The 17,600-nt window shown below is 39.1% G+C and overlaps 1 protein-coding gene and 1 long non-coding RNA gene across 15 annotated transcripts in view; one reads left to right on the top strand and one right to left on the bottom strand.

Moving 5' to 3' along the window:
• The window catches only part of LOC110834130 (RING finger and transmembrane domain-containing protein 2), a 65,614-nt gene that overhangs the window by 1,683 nt on the left and 46,331 nt on the right, over positions 1 to 17,600 (bottom strand). For 9 of the 14 annotated variants that reach the window (XM_022072972.2, XM_022072971.2, XM_022072969.2 and 6 more), the window contains 4 exons: positions 17,354 to 17,507; positions 15,135 to 15,338; positions 13,688 to 13,752; positions 13,062 to 13,217 (listed from right to left, as the gene is read on the bottom strand). In XM_022072972.2, coding sequence (XP_021928664.2) covers positions 13,202 to 13,217; positions 13,688 to 13,752; positions 15,135 to 15,338; positions 17,354 to 17,507 — 439 coding nt within the window. In that variant the 3' untranslated portion in view covers positions 13,062 to 13,201. Of the gene's footprint in view, positions 1 to 3,535; positions 4,775 to 5,477; positions 6,018 to 6,557; positions 6,740 to 7,563; positions 7,662 to 8,352; positions 8,597 to 9,243; positions 10,482 to 13,022; positions 13,218 to 13,687; positions 13,753 to 15,134; positions 15,339 to 17,353; positions 17,508 to 17,600 lie in introns of those variants that run through there. The other 5 variants (XM_087343315.1, XM_087343313.1, XM_087343314.1 and 2 more) reach the window with 5 other exon arrangements.
• On the top strand, positions 383 to 15,185 carry LOC147874777 (uncharacterized). The gene is made up of 3 exons (XR_015533736.1): positions 383 to 2,890; positions 13,860 to 13,963; positions 15,098 to 15,185. It is a non-coding gene; the product is annotated as an uncharacterized LOC147874777 (long non-coding RNA).

Raw genomic sequence — 17,600 nt, 5'->3', positions numbered from 1 at the left:
ACAATGCCGAGTTTGTTTATAGTTGACATTGTTGATGACGTAATTTATTGACGACAACGACTAATCACAAATTTTTATAAGGAGAATAAGAAGATTGCATATTACGTATGTGGTTTAGTGTTATATCATCAGATGGCAATGCTGATGCTATGATGCAAATATTTACCGCTAGATGTCTCGTACATGAGCCATTGATGAAAGCGTTTGTTCTGGCGTGAAGGTTATGAATACCTTACGGCAGTGGTTTTAAACCTGCGGTTCGCGTACCCCCGGGGGTTCGCGAAGACATGTTATGCGGTTCGTGAAATTTAAAAAAAATATATATTACTTTATGATATACACTGAATAATCAGTAATATAATTTATTTAATTTATTTTAGATGTAGATTATATACTATTTATAACTTGAATTATACACCAACAACTTTGGGGGTACAAAGTTGGAAGAGAAATTATATCTGGGGGTACGCGAACAAAAAATGGTTGAATACCACTGCCTTAGGGGACCTGCCCAACAACAACGTTGCTGAGTGCGCCCGCATACTCGCTTTTGTTCAATCCTTGGGGTGAAAACAACTCCCTACCAACTGGAAAAGCTAATTGTTACAGGAAACGTGCAGTCTCACAGACTGACTGACGACGAGCAGACAAGGCAAACAGCTGATCGCCCACAACTCGTCATGCCATATCGTAAATTGCCTCGACGACTACAACGAAACATCGTTAGCGTTTAAAATTAGTCAGGAAATAAATGGACACTTTGACTTGTTTTTCAGTTTTATCCGCCCTGTTTTCATTTCAACTATACATAACATTAAACATCTCCGTTTTTAAAATCCACGTCGTTACAGACGAAATTCAACCAAACATAAACATGTCAAGAAACGTCTGAGACAGTTCATTTGCATCAAAGTAATAGGTGGAATCTGCTAATATTAAAGCTGCTTTTGAGTGGTCGTTTAACTGAAACTAGCAGAAAAACAAATGGTTGTGAGAGCTGTGATGGTGTTTGTGGTTAGAGTATACATACGATGCACTGATTGTTTCGTTCATGTTACGGTTATTGTAAGAAAACGACTGTCGTTTGGTGTGCACAAGCGAACTGTGGGTTTGTGACATTTGAACATGTATTTCGTCATTGAGCTATTGGTTTTCATTCACGGTCTTGTTCATTACACTGTTGTCGTATCCCTGGCTGGGAATCGATGGGCACTGGACTCCCCGCGTCAGGATACGAGCTGTAGATTAGCCGAGCGGTTGCTGTCTACATCTGGTGGCCTCGGAGCTAATGAGTCAGGCAGTGTTTAAGGGTGACAGCCCAAGAACAATCTTCAATTGAATTGATATATATATTGCCTTATTATGAATGATGGATCCTTGACTTGCAAGACCAAATCTTGAAGACCGGCAACAGCGAAACTGCCTCCGATAAAGTATGAAAGCTTTGTCGCCCGATACCAACCAACCAACCAAAAAGCTAACTAAGGGCGGAGTCCTGCGCAAGCGCAAGACATCGTCCCTTCCTAGGTGACACCATTCCTGCGTACGTCACGCATTGCTGGAAATGGCAAACAGAGCCTTAAGAATGAAACGGGAATTTTGCTATCTTTAACGGGGTTCCGTCGTGGCGGGCCCTGCCCTTATTAAATTATACCCTGACATTCGCCGTACAACTGAGGAAAGGCACGGAAAACCTTAGTCAGTGTAGCTAAATGGACAGACCATTCGTTGTGCCAACTTGACCGTCTTTTGGGGGCAGCCTCGACTTGCCTGCTAAGCATCAGTCCCCCTCGGTTGCCCTTGGGTTACCTCTGACAACCCTCGTTCGGCACGAGTGCCTCCCGGGTTGCCGGACTAAGGGGTTCCCCACAGCAGCTAACTTCGAGTCAAATCTCTCAGTCAGTGCTCTGATGTGGTCGGCAAAGAGCGGGATCTTTAAAGATGTAAAAATTTCGAACTTTGCAAAATGTAGAACATCCCGTTACGTCGAAATTATGTCAATTTCCTGATTTTAAAATCGTAATAATTTTTAATTTTCAAGCTGCTCATGAGTAATCCCGTGCATTCGAGATAACGATTCGATACGGGAAAAGCTGGTTGCTTGTGGGTAATCTCCGCTCTTCAAGTTTCCTACCCTGTCTCAGCGTAGATGCTCTTTGTCCTGTGTCCCAGAATTCAGTATCATCTGACAGGCAGTGAGTTGTTGATTTAGAGCCTTCGCTGGCTGGTGAATGTTTGTGGTGGGCAAATTCACAGAACGTGTTTGATATTGTGCGGCTGTGTGACCTCTGAAACAGCTGGCGTGTTTATTACAGTGCTTCTACGTCCTTTGTAAGAGCGAAACTTTTTAAAAATGTTTAAAATATGTTTAAATTGGGAAAAGACTTAGCAACAACGTTGGATAGGTCAGATTTGAGAAGAGTGTTTAAAATATAAACCCCACTTTATTTGGTTCGTCAAGAGTAAGTGAAAATGAATATTCACAACTACATTTGCTCTGTTTCTGCCCGTAATAATAACATTTCGTTATTTAATTTCTACTCTTTTAATAATCGGGGATTCCATTCATTCCGCCAGCCGAATTAATCTTTGAAACAATCCCGTGTTTTCAGGTAAACCGGCAAGTTAGCTCAGCGGATCTCGAAATTCCTTTCCTGAGGCCCCTCACATTGTCAGGTCCTCCTGCACGTCGCACTGTAGGTGGAGGCAGCAGGCTCCTCTGAAATGCAGGTTAACTTGTCGCAGATCAGGATGTTCAGCATCCGAGAAGACAGTTCATGCTCGCCGCTGATCAATTTGGTGACGGGGAAGGTTCTTCGAGGGTGCTGTAGAGTTCAGAAGCGAACGGCCTTACCCTTTCTATGGAGGGAAACAGTAGCTACTCGAATAGGTAATTTACCCCAATACATTTTCAGCACATCAAAGCCCACGTGAACTGCGACCATTGGGGGAAGTGCGCATGCCCCAGACTCCTCAATTAGCCGTTTTCATTTTGAGATGTTTTCGACAACTTCAGACTTGCCGAGTCCCGCTACACGCCATGTAGGCGCTTGGGGGGAGAGGTATAACTGTAGCGAATGTGGAGATGGCCATCTTCTGGGTAGAAGAGCCGTGTCAGTTTGTAAACAGTTTGCCGACTGTTTCGAGGTGTCTTCAGTGCGCTGATGAGGGATGATGATGATGATGGTGCCGTAGTTCACAGCAGCCAATCAAAACGCGAACGCTAACTAATTAACCATGATTCTCTTGTGTTCATCGTTGTCACAGATTAAGTTCTTGGTGTGTATAGGTTACAAGGATTGTCGCTTTGTGGGACGTTCCTGGCATCAGAGATTTTGGGACTAAGATTTTAGGCATTTCGACCTACATGAACCGTAGATAGTTTTGCTCGGCGGACCCCAAGGGAATAGACCACTAAAGACTCGAGGCATTAGTGAGATGATAATATTAGAAGTGATCTTAAAATAAGGCAATATTGACCAAGGATAGGGTGGAGTTGCTGGGTTGTTGTTGTTGATTAATCAGTAACAACAGATTAATAGCAGGTTCACAGATTTAATTAATTTAATCGGTCAGCACAGGGAGACGCAGTTACTAAATTTGTTGATATTTGGAAATAAATTTGGTGCTTGAAAGTTCGAATAATTTTCCAAAGCTTGGAGTGTCACTTTTCTGAAGTCGAAAACAGGGAATGGTCAGGAGACTGCGTAGGGATGAAATAATTGGGGAATTTAGAATTCTGCTTAACGAGGAGCTGCATGAATTGTACGGGTCACCCGGAACAGTGAAGGTAGTGAAATATATCAGGCTCCGATGGACTGGACATGTAGCAAGCAAGGCGTGCATACAGAATTGCTTGTGTCATCACAACCTCAAATCCTACATGGAACCAAAGATAACTGGTAATAAGACAAATGCAGAAGAGTGCGTTGTTAAACTGTGGGCAAAATTAAACATGTCTTACATAAGCGAAAAGTGATTAAAATTTTGAGCCTTTTGGGTTGTTTTGGATCTCCAACAAGAGCATGTATTCAGAGTTTCAGTCATCTAGCGTAAGTGTCAGCGATTATTTATCTTGAGAATGTTAAAATAAAAAATGTCCCCCCACACCAGAATATTATTGCTACATGTTTCAGTACACACACTCATGTATTTGCGATACCAAGTTAAAATATTCTCTCTTCCTGGTCTTTTTGAAGAGTGCGTTTGTGAGTAGTGAGCGACCAGCACAATTTCTACTCAATCCTGATTTTTGACTGCCAGAGCCATCTAGTAGGAATCAGGAGAGACTCGTGTGAGAAATGGCCCTTCAAGTTTTACTTACGAAACATCTCGTTCATCATTTTTCGTGTCGTAAATCTACGACATGGGATCGTCGGCTTTGCTTTCCCTCCGAAGGAATTTGTGCTATGGATTTTTATCACCCTTTAAAACATCCATCGACCATTGAACCCACGTACCTTGGGTCCAGTGGTGACCACATTAACCACTAGTGCACTGAGGGCAAGTTTATTCAAATATTACTTTGCCAAAATAACAGGAAATTTTATGAACATGTTTCTTATTCAATATTCTTAAAATTGTAATACATATTTAATAAGAAACAATGTAACATAAAATTAAACAACATTTGAACTACTTTACAAAATCTGAAAAATTTAACTATTTAAAAATATTTAAACTTTGTACCTAATTTTCTAAAAACAATTTAAGTATTTGACTTAAAACCATTAAAAATGTTAATCGCCAATTGAATTTCGTCTATTTCTGGCATCTGGAAAGGAAATAAACATTTGGATCAGAATAGGAACTAGAATTATGGGTAACAAGTATGGAAACACATGCAGCGAATATCTCGGGGTAGGCGGTCACTAAGAATGCAGGTTTTGAAGGAATTTGTGACGAAGCTCACGGTGTAAGACACCGGACTTATTCTAGTTACGTGGACTCTTGTATAAATTTCAGGCTTCAACCTGATTCAGCAGTTTTTGGGGTCAATTCTCTTTCTTCTATCGGCCATAACCTGACCTGGTGTCGTAACTTTCATGTCGTGTGAATTTAAACTGAACGGAATTTACGAGTCGGAGGGAGGACTGGAAATAGTTCAAATGTAAGAACATAAAAATTATAAGGAGAACTTCAGGCTCTTAGTATGCCTTCGTGGCACTATTGAGGCACTACATTTAAATGAAAGGTACGTCAGTAATTGCGTGGTGGGCGTTTCCTGAGGTGATAATTAACTGTGAGCCTGTAATTAGTTGTGTGGTAATGAAGCAAATACTGCCAGGATCTTCTATTCTGCGATACGTATTTCTAGTTGTGGATACAGAAACTTTAAACGAGTTTAATTTGGCTAATTTTTGTTTGAAATCAGCTCAAAACTCTGAGCAGTGGCACTGTATTTTGAGTTAATATTTTCTTCTGCATTTCAACTTTACAAAATGTTCCTTGCGTCCTTTGAAATTGACATCAAACAATTCAGAATCTGAATTCTTTAATTTGTAGTACGTGTTTCCAACAGAGCCAGTGAAAGTACATATTGAAGGAAGATCGAGAGGACCATTTTAAAGCCACTTCTATAAACAATTACGCATAATTAATTACACACGTACAAAACTGTCATGTGCTCGAATGTTCAGATATTTCTTAACTGCATATTTAAATAGCCATTTTGATTTTTCTCTTAAACACATTTTACCATGCCATTTATATAGATTAGTGCTTTCAGGAATTTGTGTTTGGCCTGCGAAATTGTTGTAAACAAAAGGAGAATTGACACTAACCTCGTTGTTAGCAAACTGCTGAAAGTCGGTCTCTCGAATGGTGACGACATTTCCTTCGTTACAATAAGGACCAAATTCTGTAAAACAAAAATCTTCCTCAAATACTGGCAGAGGAACTTTTGTGTCTTCTGCCCCTCCGGCCACTTCACAACGGAAGCTCAGAGAGTCCGTAATTCCTGCTGTGGCCGACTGCGTGTTATAAGGCGCTGAATTCTGGCTGATTTTGTTTTGTCCCTGAAATTCAGAAAATGTTGGATTAGAGGGCTGCAACCAGTGCAACAAACTTCTTGTAACTTAAAGTATTGTTACGACGTGCGATATAATAGCACGATGGAAATTAACGTGGTGGATATTATGCAGGTGCACGCTTTCCAAATGGGAGCTGATTTTGATGTAAACCCAACAGAAATAGAGATTTCAGTGCTCAAGTAGGAAATGACGTAATTCTCGTAGGCCAAGAAAAATGGCGACGTGTGTATATTTAATGTCCTTAAAAATATAAACTATTTGTAAGATATATTTGCTTTCAACAGCCAGTTTCTTTTTAGGGAAACACAATTAATGTTTAAAACTTAGAGTAGAATTTTAGGAATTTAAATAAATTCAACTGCAATGCGTTTTTACAAACAGGAGAAGATAAACTTCCCAACAAACCCCGATAATCGAGAGTTCACCCTAGTCATTTTTCGCCTCTGACTTTCCACACTAGTTTGTTTTCCCTGCGACAGATGTCGGGCGAGTGACTTCGTCCAAAGAGTAATGACGGCGACTTGCCTCTGATGAAGCGACACCCGGTGTGCCTGTGGTTCCTCCTTTTTGATGTTCTTCGGCAGGCAGGGGACGGGCGCTGCTGGTCTGCGCCGTCGTGAGGCGTCTTGTTCTCCCAAATTTCATATCACGGGCCTGCTCCCGAAGAAGCTTCTGCGTGCGGGCCTCCATGGGGATGTAGACGTAATCTGAAAGCGGAAAGAATGACATTGAGGTCACAGCATTCCTTAAACTGTTGTTTCTGATCGCGTGATTTGGCATCAGAAAACGAAAATCAGCGACATTCATAAATCATTTATTACAGAAAGACAGGAAAAATACAATGTATTTTCTCCGAAACGTTGGCATCAAATTAGTCGCCGTGAAACTCCTGATAATACAGAATTAATAGTTCCATTACGATTATTAAAATGAAGCAAAAATTAATGACGCTGAAGTGGCTTCAAAGGGAGGTCTTCAGGGTAAAGAACTGCCTCAGTGTCGAGGTTGAAGTCACTTCAACTGGTACAAAAGCACGAGACTTTGAGGGGCTTTCGCTGCGGCGAGGCTGAGGATGAAATGAACTCGAAATATAAGAAGAAATACGCCTTCTGCAATTTTACTTTACTTCAGCCACTCCAGCTCTGACCGACTGAAATCTTACTAAAAAATAAAGACCCGTCAAAAGTTCTCTTACTTCAAATCGCCAGCAGTCAATCCCAAATAAATCAAAATTGGTGACGTTTCTCAAAATTCTCGGGAACATTTTTTGGAAGCTTTCTGCTGCTTGTTGACATTAAAAGAGAATTAATTACGTATGTAAAATTTGAGGTTTTCACATCGGTGAGTGTGGGTTGTTGCGCTGTGTAGTCTGGTCGATGTTTACCAACGCTTCAGAGGTCATACTGCCTCCATCATCAGAGTATGAAGATTCCTGTCTTCTGGGTTGTTGCGCTGTGTAGTCTGGTAGATGTTTACCAACGTTTCGGAATCATACAGCCTCCGTCATCAGGGCGTAGAATTAATTACTTACCTGGATATTTCTTCTTATGCTCCGCTTCTGCCTGGCGTGCGAGGGCAAAATACACATTCTTGTGCACTCCTTCTATTCCTTTCCACATTCCGCCAAGTCTGCAGATAGAAGAAGCAAAACTTGTAAGAACGCAGGCAGGTTGTAGGACGAACCGGAGGACGAACGTCCAAGGGTTGCAGCTGGGTAAAGGCAAAGGCAGTGGCGTATCAGAGCGCACGAAATGTTTCACCTGTTTTCGACGATCAGAACATTTTCAGCAATTGGAAATGAGATATCCGATTTTGAATTCACCTCATGCATTCTCTGCCAATTTAAGATTTTGTGAAATTTTAGAGTAAAAGAAGAGTTCTGGGCGGACTCCTAAATTCTACTTCTCTACTGTAGGCTTGACTTTTGTCCTATGTATCATGCGTTCAGTTTATAATAAGGCAAATATAGATTTATATTCCAGCAATGAAAGGCAAATTTGCGAGTCGAATTTTACAAGAGTCAACCTTTTTTTTACAATTATTTGGGCTCATAGTTTATCATCACCACAATTAGCGTCACCACGAAATATACTGTCTTTTTCTCTCTCTGAGAAGAATAAATTTTTAAGTGCGCGTTCTGAACACGAGAAAATTCTCACATATAATTTACAGGTTCGCACCGGAGCCATGTTTATAATCGTTACTGAACAATGATCTTACGAGTCCGCTGAATTCGAATGGCTTTGAAGACAATTTGTCGCTCACAAATTAAATTGTTAATAAGTAATTATCCTGAAGTACATTGTGTATTGCAACTTGCCTCACGCTGATCTGCCTGTTACTCTCTTCGGGGTAGATGGCAGCTATCTTCTTCCTCCACTCATTCGAGAAGAACATGAAAGCGTTAGGCGGTCGTCGTATTTTCTCAACGGGATGACCCATTGCCGTTCCTTTGATCTTTTCCGCTCTTCTCTTACGTTGACGGCGTCTCTTCGCCCGAACTGGTAATTTCAGGTCAGGTTGGTGCTGCTGACGGTTGTCGATGAGGCCATTATTATTATTACCTGAAAGAATAATAGAATCCATTTATAACATAGTTTTCAAATTATAAGAATCAGAATGTGGCCAACGGTTTAAAGAAACATGGCTGTCTCCAATGTACCTCAAGAGTTACAGACATACGAAGCCTGAGTAATAAAATGCGCTGTGTTGACGTTTCTGAAAATGAGTGCGCATTGAAGGGGCGAGGTTCCAGTAACAGAGAAAATGCGAATCGTGAGTGACAGTCAAACAGTTTTGTGTTTCAAATTGCACTACGAATAAAAATGTCTATTGCAGCGGAACAGCTTTAGATGCATCAGCTTTTCTGTCAGAGGATTATGTAAGTCATAATCGGTAATTTTATTACGCTAAAGCAATCTCAACTTATTTTAATTTAAGGTGAGAGCCCCCAAAAATATTTTGGGAATTGGCTTATGTATATGTGATGAGAAAGTCTTCAGTGTATTTGTAGCTCATCCCAAGTCGTGAAGTTGTGTCGAGGTGGAAGGTGGCGATTTTGAATATTTAAGGAAAAAGTAATTTATTCACGTATGCGCTCATAAAGATATTTGTAAGGACAGACCCAGGCCCACATAAAACCGGGAAATGTAGGAAAATCTCATTTGCACAAACTCTTCAGAACGCAAAGAACAAAGGGCACTCCACATACCTCCTCCGCCTTTGTGGCCGTCCTCGACTTCAGCTGCGATAGACGACGCGCCAGGTTTAAAAGTTATCAGCCACGAAAGATCATCGCTTAAGACGCCGGCGTCATTTGTGTGCTGAAATTCTGCCACCGGATGTTCCGTTGGTGCAACGGATTCAGAAAAGTCTACATTGGAATCCGGGCGAGTACCAGAAAACTGCTTGGGAAAACTGTCCATAACCAGGAGAGTAATTTCATTTCCGAGAGTACAAGCCTCGTCCACGTCAGTTTCCTGTGTCGTCGCCCGTTGCAAAGGAACGGTTTGTCCATTTGAAGTTAAAACTTCGATTGTGGTCGGAAGGCCGCAGTTTTCTGTTCTCACACAATCTTCGTCCTTCGACTTCATCGCGCGCGTTAAATTAATTGCTGCGAGAAATTTCCTCTTCGTCTCAGAGCCAGCCTCGTGATTCGCTTGCGTACTTAAGCTCGACGTGTCTACCGACGTTTCGGTGTTCATTACTTTCTTCGTCGATGTCCTCCGTCAAGACAGAGTGAAGAGTGGAATGCGCACAAGAAAAGTACTTGAATTATTCGGAAAGGTTTTCACTAAAGAAGTCAACACAAAAGAAACTCGAAGCACTTTATCCAGAATTCGTTCCAGACTGACGAAAGCCGATTGTTGGCTGCTGTTTATACCAGTACAACAATGCCGACGTAACCTATGACGCAACAGTGAGTAAAGGAATGGAGTGCTATAAGGATCATTCAGGCGAGCATAAGAAATGAACCTTATGGAATGCAGACCGAGATTGTTGCAGGTGTTCGTATTTTATAAGAACACCTGCGTGCATTGCTATGTTACATAAAAAACTAATTGTTGCGTCATCTGTTTACTCGGCATTGTTGTGTTTCATTATTGCCGTCAACAACAATGATCAGCTTTTATATGAACTCCTGCGTGCATTGTTATATTACCTAAAAAGCTAATTGTTGCGTCATCTGTTTACTCGGCATTGTTGTGTTTCATTATTGCCGTCAACAACAATGATCAGCTTTTATATGAACTCCTGCGTGCATTGTTATATTACCTAAAAAGCTAATTGTTGCGTCATCTGTTTACTCGGCATTGTTGTGTTTCATTATTGCCGTCAACAACAATGATCAGCTTTTATATGAACTCCTGCGTGCATTGTTATATTACCTAAAAAGCTAATTGTTGCGTCATCTGTTTACTCGGCATTGTTGTTACATTATTGCCGTCAACAATGATCAGATTTTATATGAACTCCTACGTGCATTGTTATATTACCTAAAAAACTAATTGTTGCGTCATCTGTTTACTCGGCATTGTTGTGCTACTTTATTGCCGTCAACAACAATGATCAGCTTTTATATGAACTCCTGCGTGCATTGCTGTGTTACCTAAGAAACTAATTGTTGCGTCATCTGTTTACTCGGCATTGTTGTGTTTCATTATTGCCGTCAACAATCAGCTTTCGTTATTGCGGAAAGAGCTGAGCTGTGAATCACTTGAAATGCCTCGTAGAGTAGATAATTTTTTGCTGGTAAAAAGTTTTAGAACATCACAAATACTTATCTTATATAAGAATTATTACATTTCATTACATTACATTCAGCTTCATTGTATTTATTGCGTAAATATAATTTAAATACAGAGACGTATTTACGCCAGATTCTCCTTAACCGAGGTTCTCCGACTATATTTTTCTATATTTTAGGGTCAGTGTCATTCGGCAAAAAGTGTTACGAAAAAGTGTAACTTCATTGTTATGTTACCTAGGAAACGTCAAACTTCATTGTTATGTTACCTGGGAAACGAAAAAGTGTAACTTCATTGTTATGTTACCTTGGAAACGTCAAACTTCATTGTTATGTTACCTAGGAAACGTCAAACTTCATTGTTATGTTACCTGGGAAACGAAAAAGTGTAACTTCATTGTTATGTTACCTTGGAAACGTCATCTGTTTATCAACAAATAAACAATGGTTACCTACATAGTTACATTACTTTACCTTACCTTTCATTACAATACCTTACCTTACATTATATTACATTTCATTACTTTACATTACATTCAGCTACCACAGACTCATCTTAAGCGTAACCAATTCAAGTTAAATAAGCAATGTCTTAATCAAACTTACCTCGATTGTAAAGCATGTATAAAGGAAATATGTAGAATAAAGCCAATACATAAACTTCCTTTCCGTATAGACGTATTTACGTCAAATTCTCCGGAACCGTGGTTCCACTGACAATTTTGTTCTTTCAACATAATAGTCCTGAGGGCGAGACGCCATGAATGCTTCAGATCATATCCCTTCTTCGCCTAGATCGTCCCAGCGGTCTTTTCCCTTCAGGCTAGCCAACCACTGCCCTCTAAACATCCCTTCGCTTTTCCTAGCTTCTGCCCACCTCAACCTCCTCGATGTAATGACCCTAACAATGTCAGGTGAGGAGTACAGCCCGTGAAGAAAGTTTCTCCATGATCCGTCTCCCTCCCTCTTTGGTCCAAATATCCTCCCCAACACTCTGTGCTCGCAGACCCTCAATGCAGCGCAGTACTCGCAGAAGCAATTTAAGTTACTACTGCAGGATTTGCCTGGAGGGACTGAATAAAGCCACGAAAACCACGCCAGGATATTTGAACCAGGAGCATCCGAAATAGACAGCAGGAGCGTTCGCCATTCAAGTTTCGATACGTGACTACAATGAAACGCCTTTCCTGCACTGTATTGAAGGGGTTTGTGTTCAATAAAAGGTTAATCCGGGATTATTAATCGGAGCTTCCGATCTCGTGTGTACGAGACTTACGTATCTGCAGAAAGAATCTTCAGTTATTTTTAAGTTTAGCCGTTTTTATGTAAATGCATTTAGTTTCAGATCACTGTACGATGCATATCATGACGTCCACAGGAATAACAGCTTGAAATAGAGGTATAAGACTGTCGGGTTACGGAACGAAGGGTAAAAGTGGCACACGTGTCCAGATTTTAATTCTTTCTGTTCCACAGTGAGGCAGTGACAATTTCCGTCTGCCTAGGTTGATTGATTTATTTCTGTAGGAACGGATGCAATAAATTTGAAGAATTATCAATTGGTTTATGCTTTATGTTTTAAATTCATACCACGAATTAACAAATTCTAAAATAATCAGTAAAATAGGAAATTGTAATACAATGCCACTATTGTATTATAATGCGGTAGCGGATGCACTCTATGGAGTACTCTTGGTACTATGAGCAGAGGATTCCTCTTACTTGTTGTGCCATCTTTAGTGGAATTAAAGAAGTTCAGCCGGTTTTGGTACCTCTATCAATAAAGTGAATTAGCATTTTGACCTAGTTTAATCCCACTTTATGAAATTTGACATTTTAGACTCCCAGATTCGTTTCACCGTATAATCAGTGCAGTTTTGCCTAGAATTAGGAAGTTTAATCTTGAAACGATATTTAGGGATAGAATGTGCACGCTGATACTCCAGAGACCAAAACAAGTTGCTTGTGCTTCTAAATGTCGTACAAGGGAATGGTCCAGTTGGTCAGGTCAAAAGGCGCTTGTAAGGCTGTGAAGGACTTGATAAATCACACACCCAATAAATACTAAATAGGAACCAAGAAGCATAGGACTTAGATCAACCTCAGATGTTCCACACTTCTGTGACAGTTATAGTCCACAGAATTGTAGGTAGTTTTATCAAATGCATTTTGTGAGCTGTTTCATTTCTGATATATATGAGCCTGTGTGTGTCAGACGTTTCTGAAGTCTTTCACATTCTTACCATCGTCTGGCCCACAGACTTCACTGGAATCCACCAGGAAATACCACAGTGCTGCTAGACATGCTGCTGTCATGTGTGTGTATGGTGGTATAAATTTGAACTGCACATTCCAATTTTGGACACATTTTGTACACCCTTGTAGAGTGTGTTGGCAGCTCATATTTTGTGTGGAATCATTATTAGATAGTGTGGGGTCTGTAAATGATAAAAATTCCATTTGAGGTTATGATCTGATCAAGTGGACTATTAGCTTTTAAGGAAAATAATGTTTATTTATGTACTTTTAAATTGAGTTAGAGTGCAAATAGAAGTGTAAATATCATTGCTGATATTTGAACCATGTCCCATTGCTGTAGAATTCAAAGGTTCACACAGTAATAACAAATTTTGACTTTTAGACTTAACCAGTTTCAAATGGAGATAAAAAAATATGGAAAATTTCTTTTAAACTAAAATCACTTACCCTTACTTCTCTATATAGTCTTAATAAATTTTAAAAATTTTTGAAAAAAGATGCAGTGGACCCATCGATCCATTGTCCGTTAAAATTCTTAATTAATGCTCTGCAATTTGGGCATGTTTCGTGCCCTTTATACCACTTGCATATACATATTTTACAAAAAATGTGGCCACATGGTAGGCACAGAGGTTCTACATATGCTGACCTGCAAACTGAACAACTGCTCCCAGCATTTTGCACTTGGTCTGGATTTGCCATCATACAAATACCCTGTAAGAGAATTCATAACATTGTCAAATATTTAACAGAATTTTAAATGGTGTATGTAATCGAAGGGCTAATACTGAACATAGAAAAATCTCTCACATTCCGAGCAGGGATGCGGAGACCGACAGCTTCCAGAAGGGAAGGACAGCATTTAAAACCGCGGTAAACCTGCGCAAGGAACAGTGCATCACTGCAATGCCTTCTCTTATGCAGGGTATGGAGTTTTAAATACTCTAAAGCATCAGCGTAGCTGTAATGCACTTGGGGGAGGAAACAATAGTAGCAAAGGGCTGCAAACTTCTGCTGGATACGTTCCAGTTTCTTGTCATCAGTAGTCATAATAAAATTCCAAACGACTGAGGCGTACTCGAGCTTGGATCTAACTAAGGTTACATATAAGATATACAGACATTCGAGAGAAGAGAACGAAAAGGTTAGTGTGTGAACCAGACCCAGAAACTTAATACACATGGTTCCTGCCCCCATGATAATCTTATATCTTAGGTATTATATCATCCACCAGCTTCAGAGAGTTGGGTTTTTCAAATTTTTACCCCTGTGAATATGATCAAATTAGAAGTTTTTTTATCAACAACAACATAAGTGCATCTGTAACTTTTTCAGCTCAGTAACCCACTGTATATTCCATGAAAAAAGTTGCTAAACATTCTGAACAGTAGGTAACTCTATTCCGAAAGTCAAACTGTCAATTTCTTGTCACCTAAGCATTCTAAATTTAATTTACAATAACCAAGAACAAAGATGATGTATTTTTATAGTTTAGATGCGTCATGTTTGTGTTAAAATTCAGTATATATTTATTTATTATTTCAGTCTATACACAAACTTAGTCATGGACAGTCATTCATCTGATCACAGACGCAGACACACCACACATCACAACTCTTGAATAATGAACAACTGACATAAAAATGCAAAATACTATCAAGATCAAATGGAACACCTACAAAAGAAATCTACAAAACAAATAAATCAACAAAAGCTTGCATTAATAGATATATATTAGTTTTAAAGATGAAAATAACAACAAAAGACCTGAAGATGATGCAATAGCATCGAAACATGTCGTAAAATAATAAGCGCTGAAATTGTAACATCGAAATAACGATGAAAAGCGCTAAATTTTAATTTTAACAACATTTTAAAAAACTAAGTTTGTGTATAGACTGAAATAATAAATAAATATATACTGAAAGATGATGTACTTTGCCTTTAAAGTAATTCATATTGCCATTTCAAGGATTAATAATAATAATAATCCGTGGCGTAACAGCCCTCTGAGAGCCAAAGCATTAAGTATATGGGAATTTTGTTAACAATGTTTCAGTATGTGTCGTGTTGTACAACTTCTGAATTCAACATACCTGATTCCGAAGCAAAATCCAAAGTGCAACTACCAACAGTCGTAATGCGGGATACAACATCATTCCTTTGATAATTATGTACACTATAACAGCAAAATATTCATATTCTTTTGCATATATGCTAAGAATATTCAGCCATGGCTGGATTGGGGCCACGCTCCGGTACATCTGGGATATGGCTTCCAGAAGTAGATACCATTCTCCCTACAACATGATCAAGAGTATGAGTTTTCACATTGTTGATGTCATTCTGCTGGAGTGCAGAAATAGTTTCTTTCCTGAAATTCAGTTTCAGATATCTACTGTCACTTCCCATCTCTGAACATGATAAGAAAACTGTATTCCGGATGGACTTGTATCCAATTAAACAGTGTTGGTCCAAGACAGTCAATCTACAGCCTACTGATGAAAACAGTTTTGATCTTGGGAGCTGTGAGGAAAAAATTACTTTACATTTCAAATTTAATTTCTGAAAACATTTACTTAGAAATTGTTAGGTTTTGTTCACATTTAATTTGGGGCTTCGAATGTAATTTGAATTAAGAATTATTCTTTCCGAAAATTTATGCCACACTTCAATGAATCTCCAAAATTTAATTCAGAAAAACTGTACACCTAGATTCTGATTATATTTACTGCTACGTTTTCTTAATAAAATCTAAGCCCAAAGTGATACTTCATAACTAAACTAGCTAATTAGGGAAAAAATTCAAGACATAATTTTCAGTAACATTTTGTGTAATATCCATTAAAAATCTTTCACACAATATCTGAAACTCCGCAAGATAAACAGATGTTTCATCTCAGACATATTTCTTAAAAAATATTAAGCCTTTCTTTTGTGAGAAATAAACTTTGTTTTGTCTGGACTTGCTACCAGTAATACCAAACAATCTGCATTTAGGCTTAAAAATAAAGGCATATTTTGTAAGATTAGATGGATTAACGTAAATAAAAAGTTTGAAGACAGACTTCAGGCAATGTTTAAGTATGAATATTTGCATGTTCATACATCCCTGATGTTTATTACTGGTTGAACTACATACCTATTACATAAATTATATTCAGACCTTTAAATTATTACAAATTTCTTAAGGAAAATGTACAAAAGACAGACATACCGGATGAAATCTTGACAAGAAAATGTGAGACATGAAGGGATGACCCTTGAAACTCAAAACAGAAGTCGGAAATGCTCTATGAGGCGACAGCAATGCTTATAGAGGGCATATGGGAAACAAGGTATTATGTACCATTTCTTCCTTAGCCCTTTGTATCTGAAGAGTAGCTAAACAATAATTACATTCTAAAGGGTTTTGACAACTGTAGATTACACTTAAAATTATTCATTGTCAGAACTTTTTCCATATTTTCTTTAAAACCCACGACATTTCGGAGACTGGTTCTATCTCCATCTTCAGGTGAGAGGTACCTACTCTGTTGTGTCCCTTAGAGCTAGTCTCTGTCACTGGACAATATATATCTATAACTATCTCAAAATATCCACCTGAGTACAGGTTTTGTCAGCAGATTATAATATGTATATGGTAAAACAAAATTGTAAGACCGCTCATAAAACTCTAAATGACCAGTAACGAAACCATAATAAATGACATCAAGTCCAAACCAAAGAAACGTTGGCATCCAAGTCATCGTAGGACATTAAAACCATACATCATAAAACAAAAAAACCTTCTACTAGCGTCCTATAAGCAGGAAGAAACATGTCTCTAGTGCCATTTTTTTTTGAGAGACAAGAGCCTACCGGGTAACTTAGGACGAATGCTGCAGACAATTATCAGTATCTACTAGACTACACTACTGCTGACTTCCTTGTTGATCAGAGGAATTTATATGGGCGAATTTTCCAGACTGGGTTGACTGATGGGGTTCGTCAAACATGCCATGTGAGCCGATTCTTTGTACTTCCTAAAAGTACTGTTACTTTCGAGTTGTAGAATCTTGACATCATTCCAACTTATCCGATGGTCCTCCTCATAAGCGTGTTTAACCAGTACTAGGTTTTAAAGAAACGATATGGAAAAAGCCCTGACATTGAATAATTTTAAATCTAAATAATAATTAAGAATTCAGTCTTTACTGCAATGAAACAACCCCTTCACCTTTACAGGGATAATGAACTTTGTAACTACTGCAAAATGGAAACCCCCTTACTCTATGAACAGATTATGGCCTTTTTACTGTACAAGTCAACTTACTCTACTCTCATAGCGCAGCCAGCCAGCAGGGATTGCAGCTACAGACGCTTTGAGGGCTACTGTTGAACACTTGATGATAACGTCTCTTAAGGCTATATCGCACAGAATATGACAGCATTTGAGGTCAGGCAAATCTAGGGCTTTGCTCTCCATGCTACAACAAAGGACAAATGATTATTATGGTCTTATTTACAGTTATTACACTAAAGTATGGTGACAGCAGCAGCAAGGTTGGAAAAGGGGGTGT

The sequence above is a fragment of the Zootermopsis nevadensis genome, unplaced genomic scaffold, assembly GCF_977971745.1.
Source record: "Zootermopsis nevadensis isolate Lab colony 2312 unplaced genomic scaffold, Znev_1.0 Znev_ptg000005l, whole genome shotgun sequence".
NCBI classification, from domain to species: Eukaryota; Metazoa; Arthropoda; class Insecta; order Blattodea; family Termopsidae; genus Zootermopsis; species Zootermopsis nevadensis.
The sequence above is the reverse complement of the archived record's forward strand: the minus strand, read 5'-3'. Positions and strand labels throughout refer to the sequence as shown.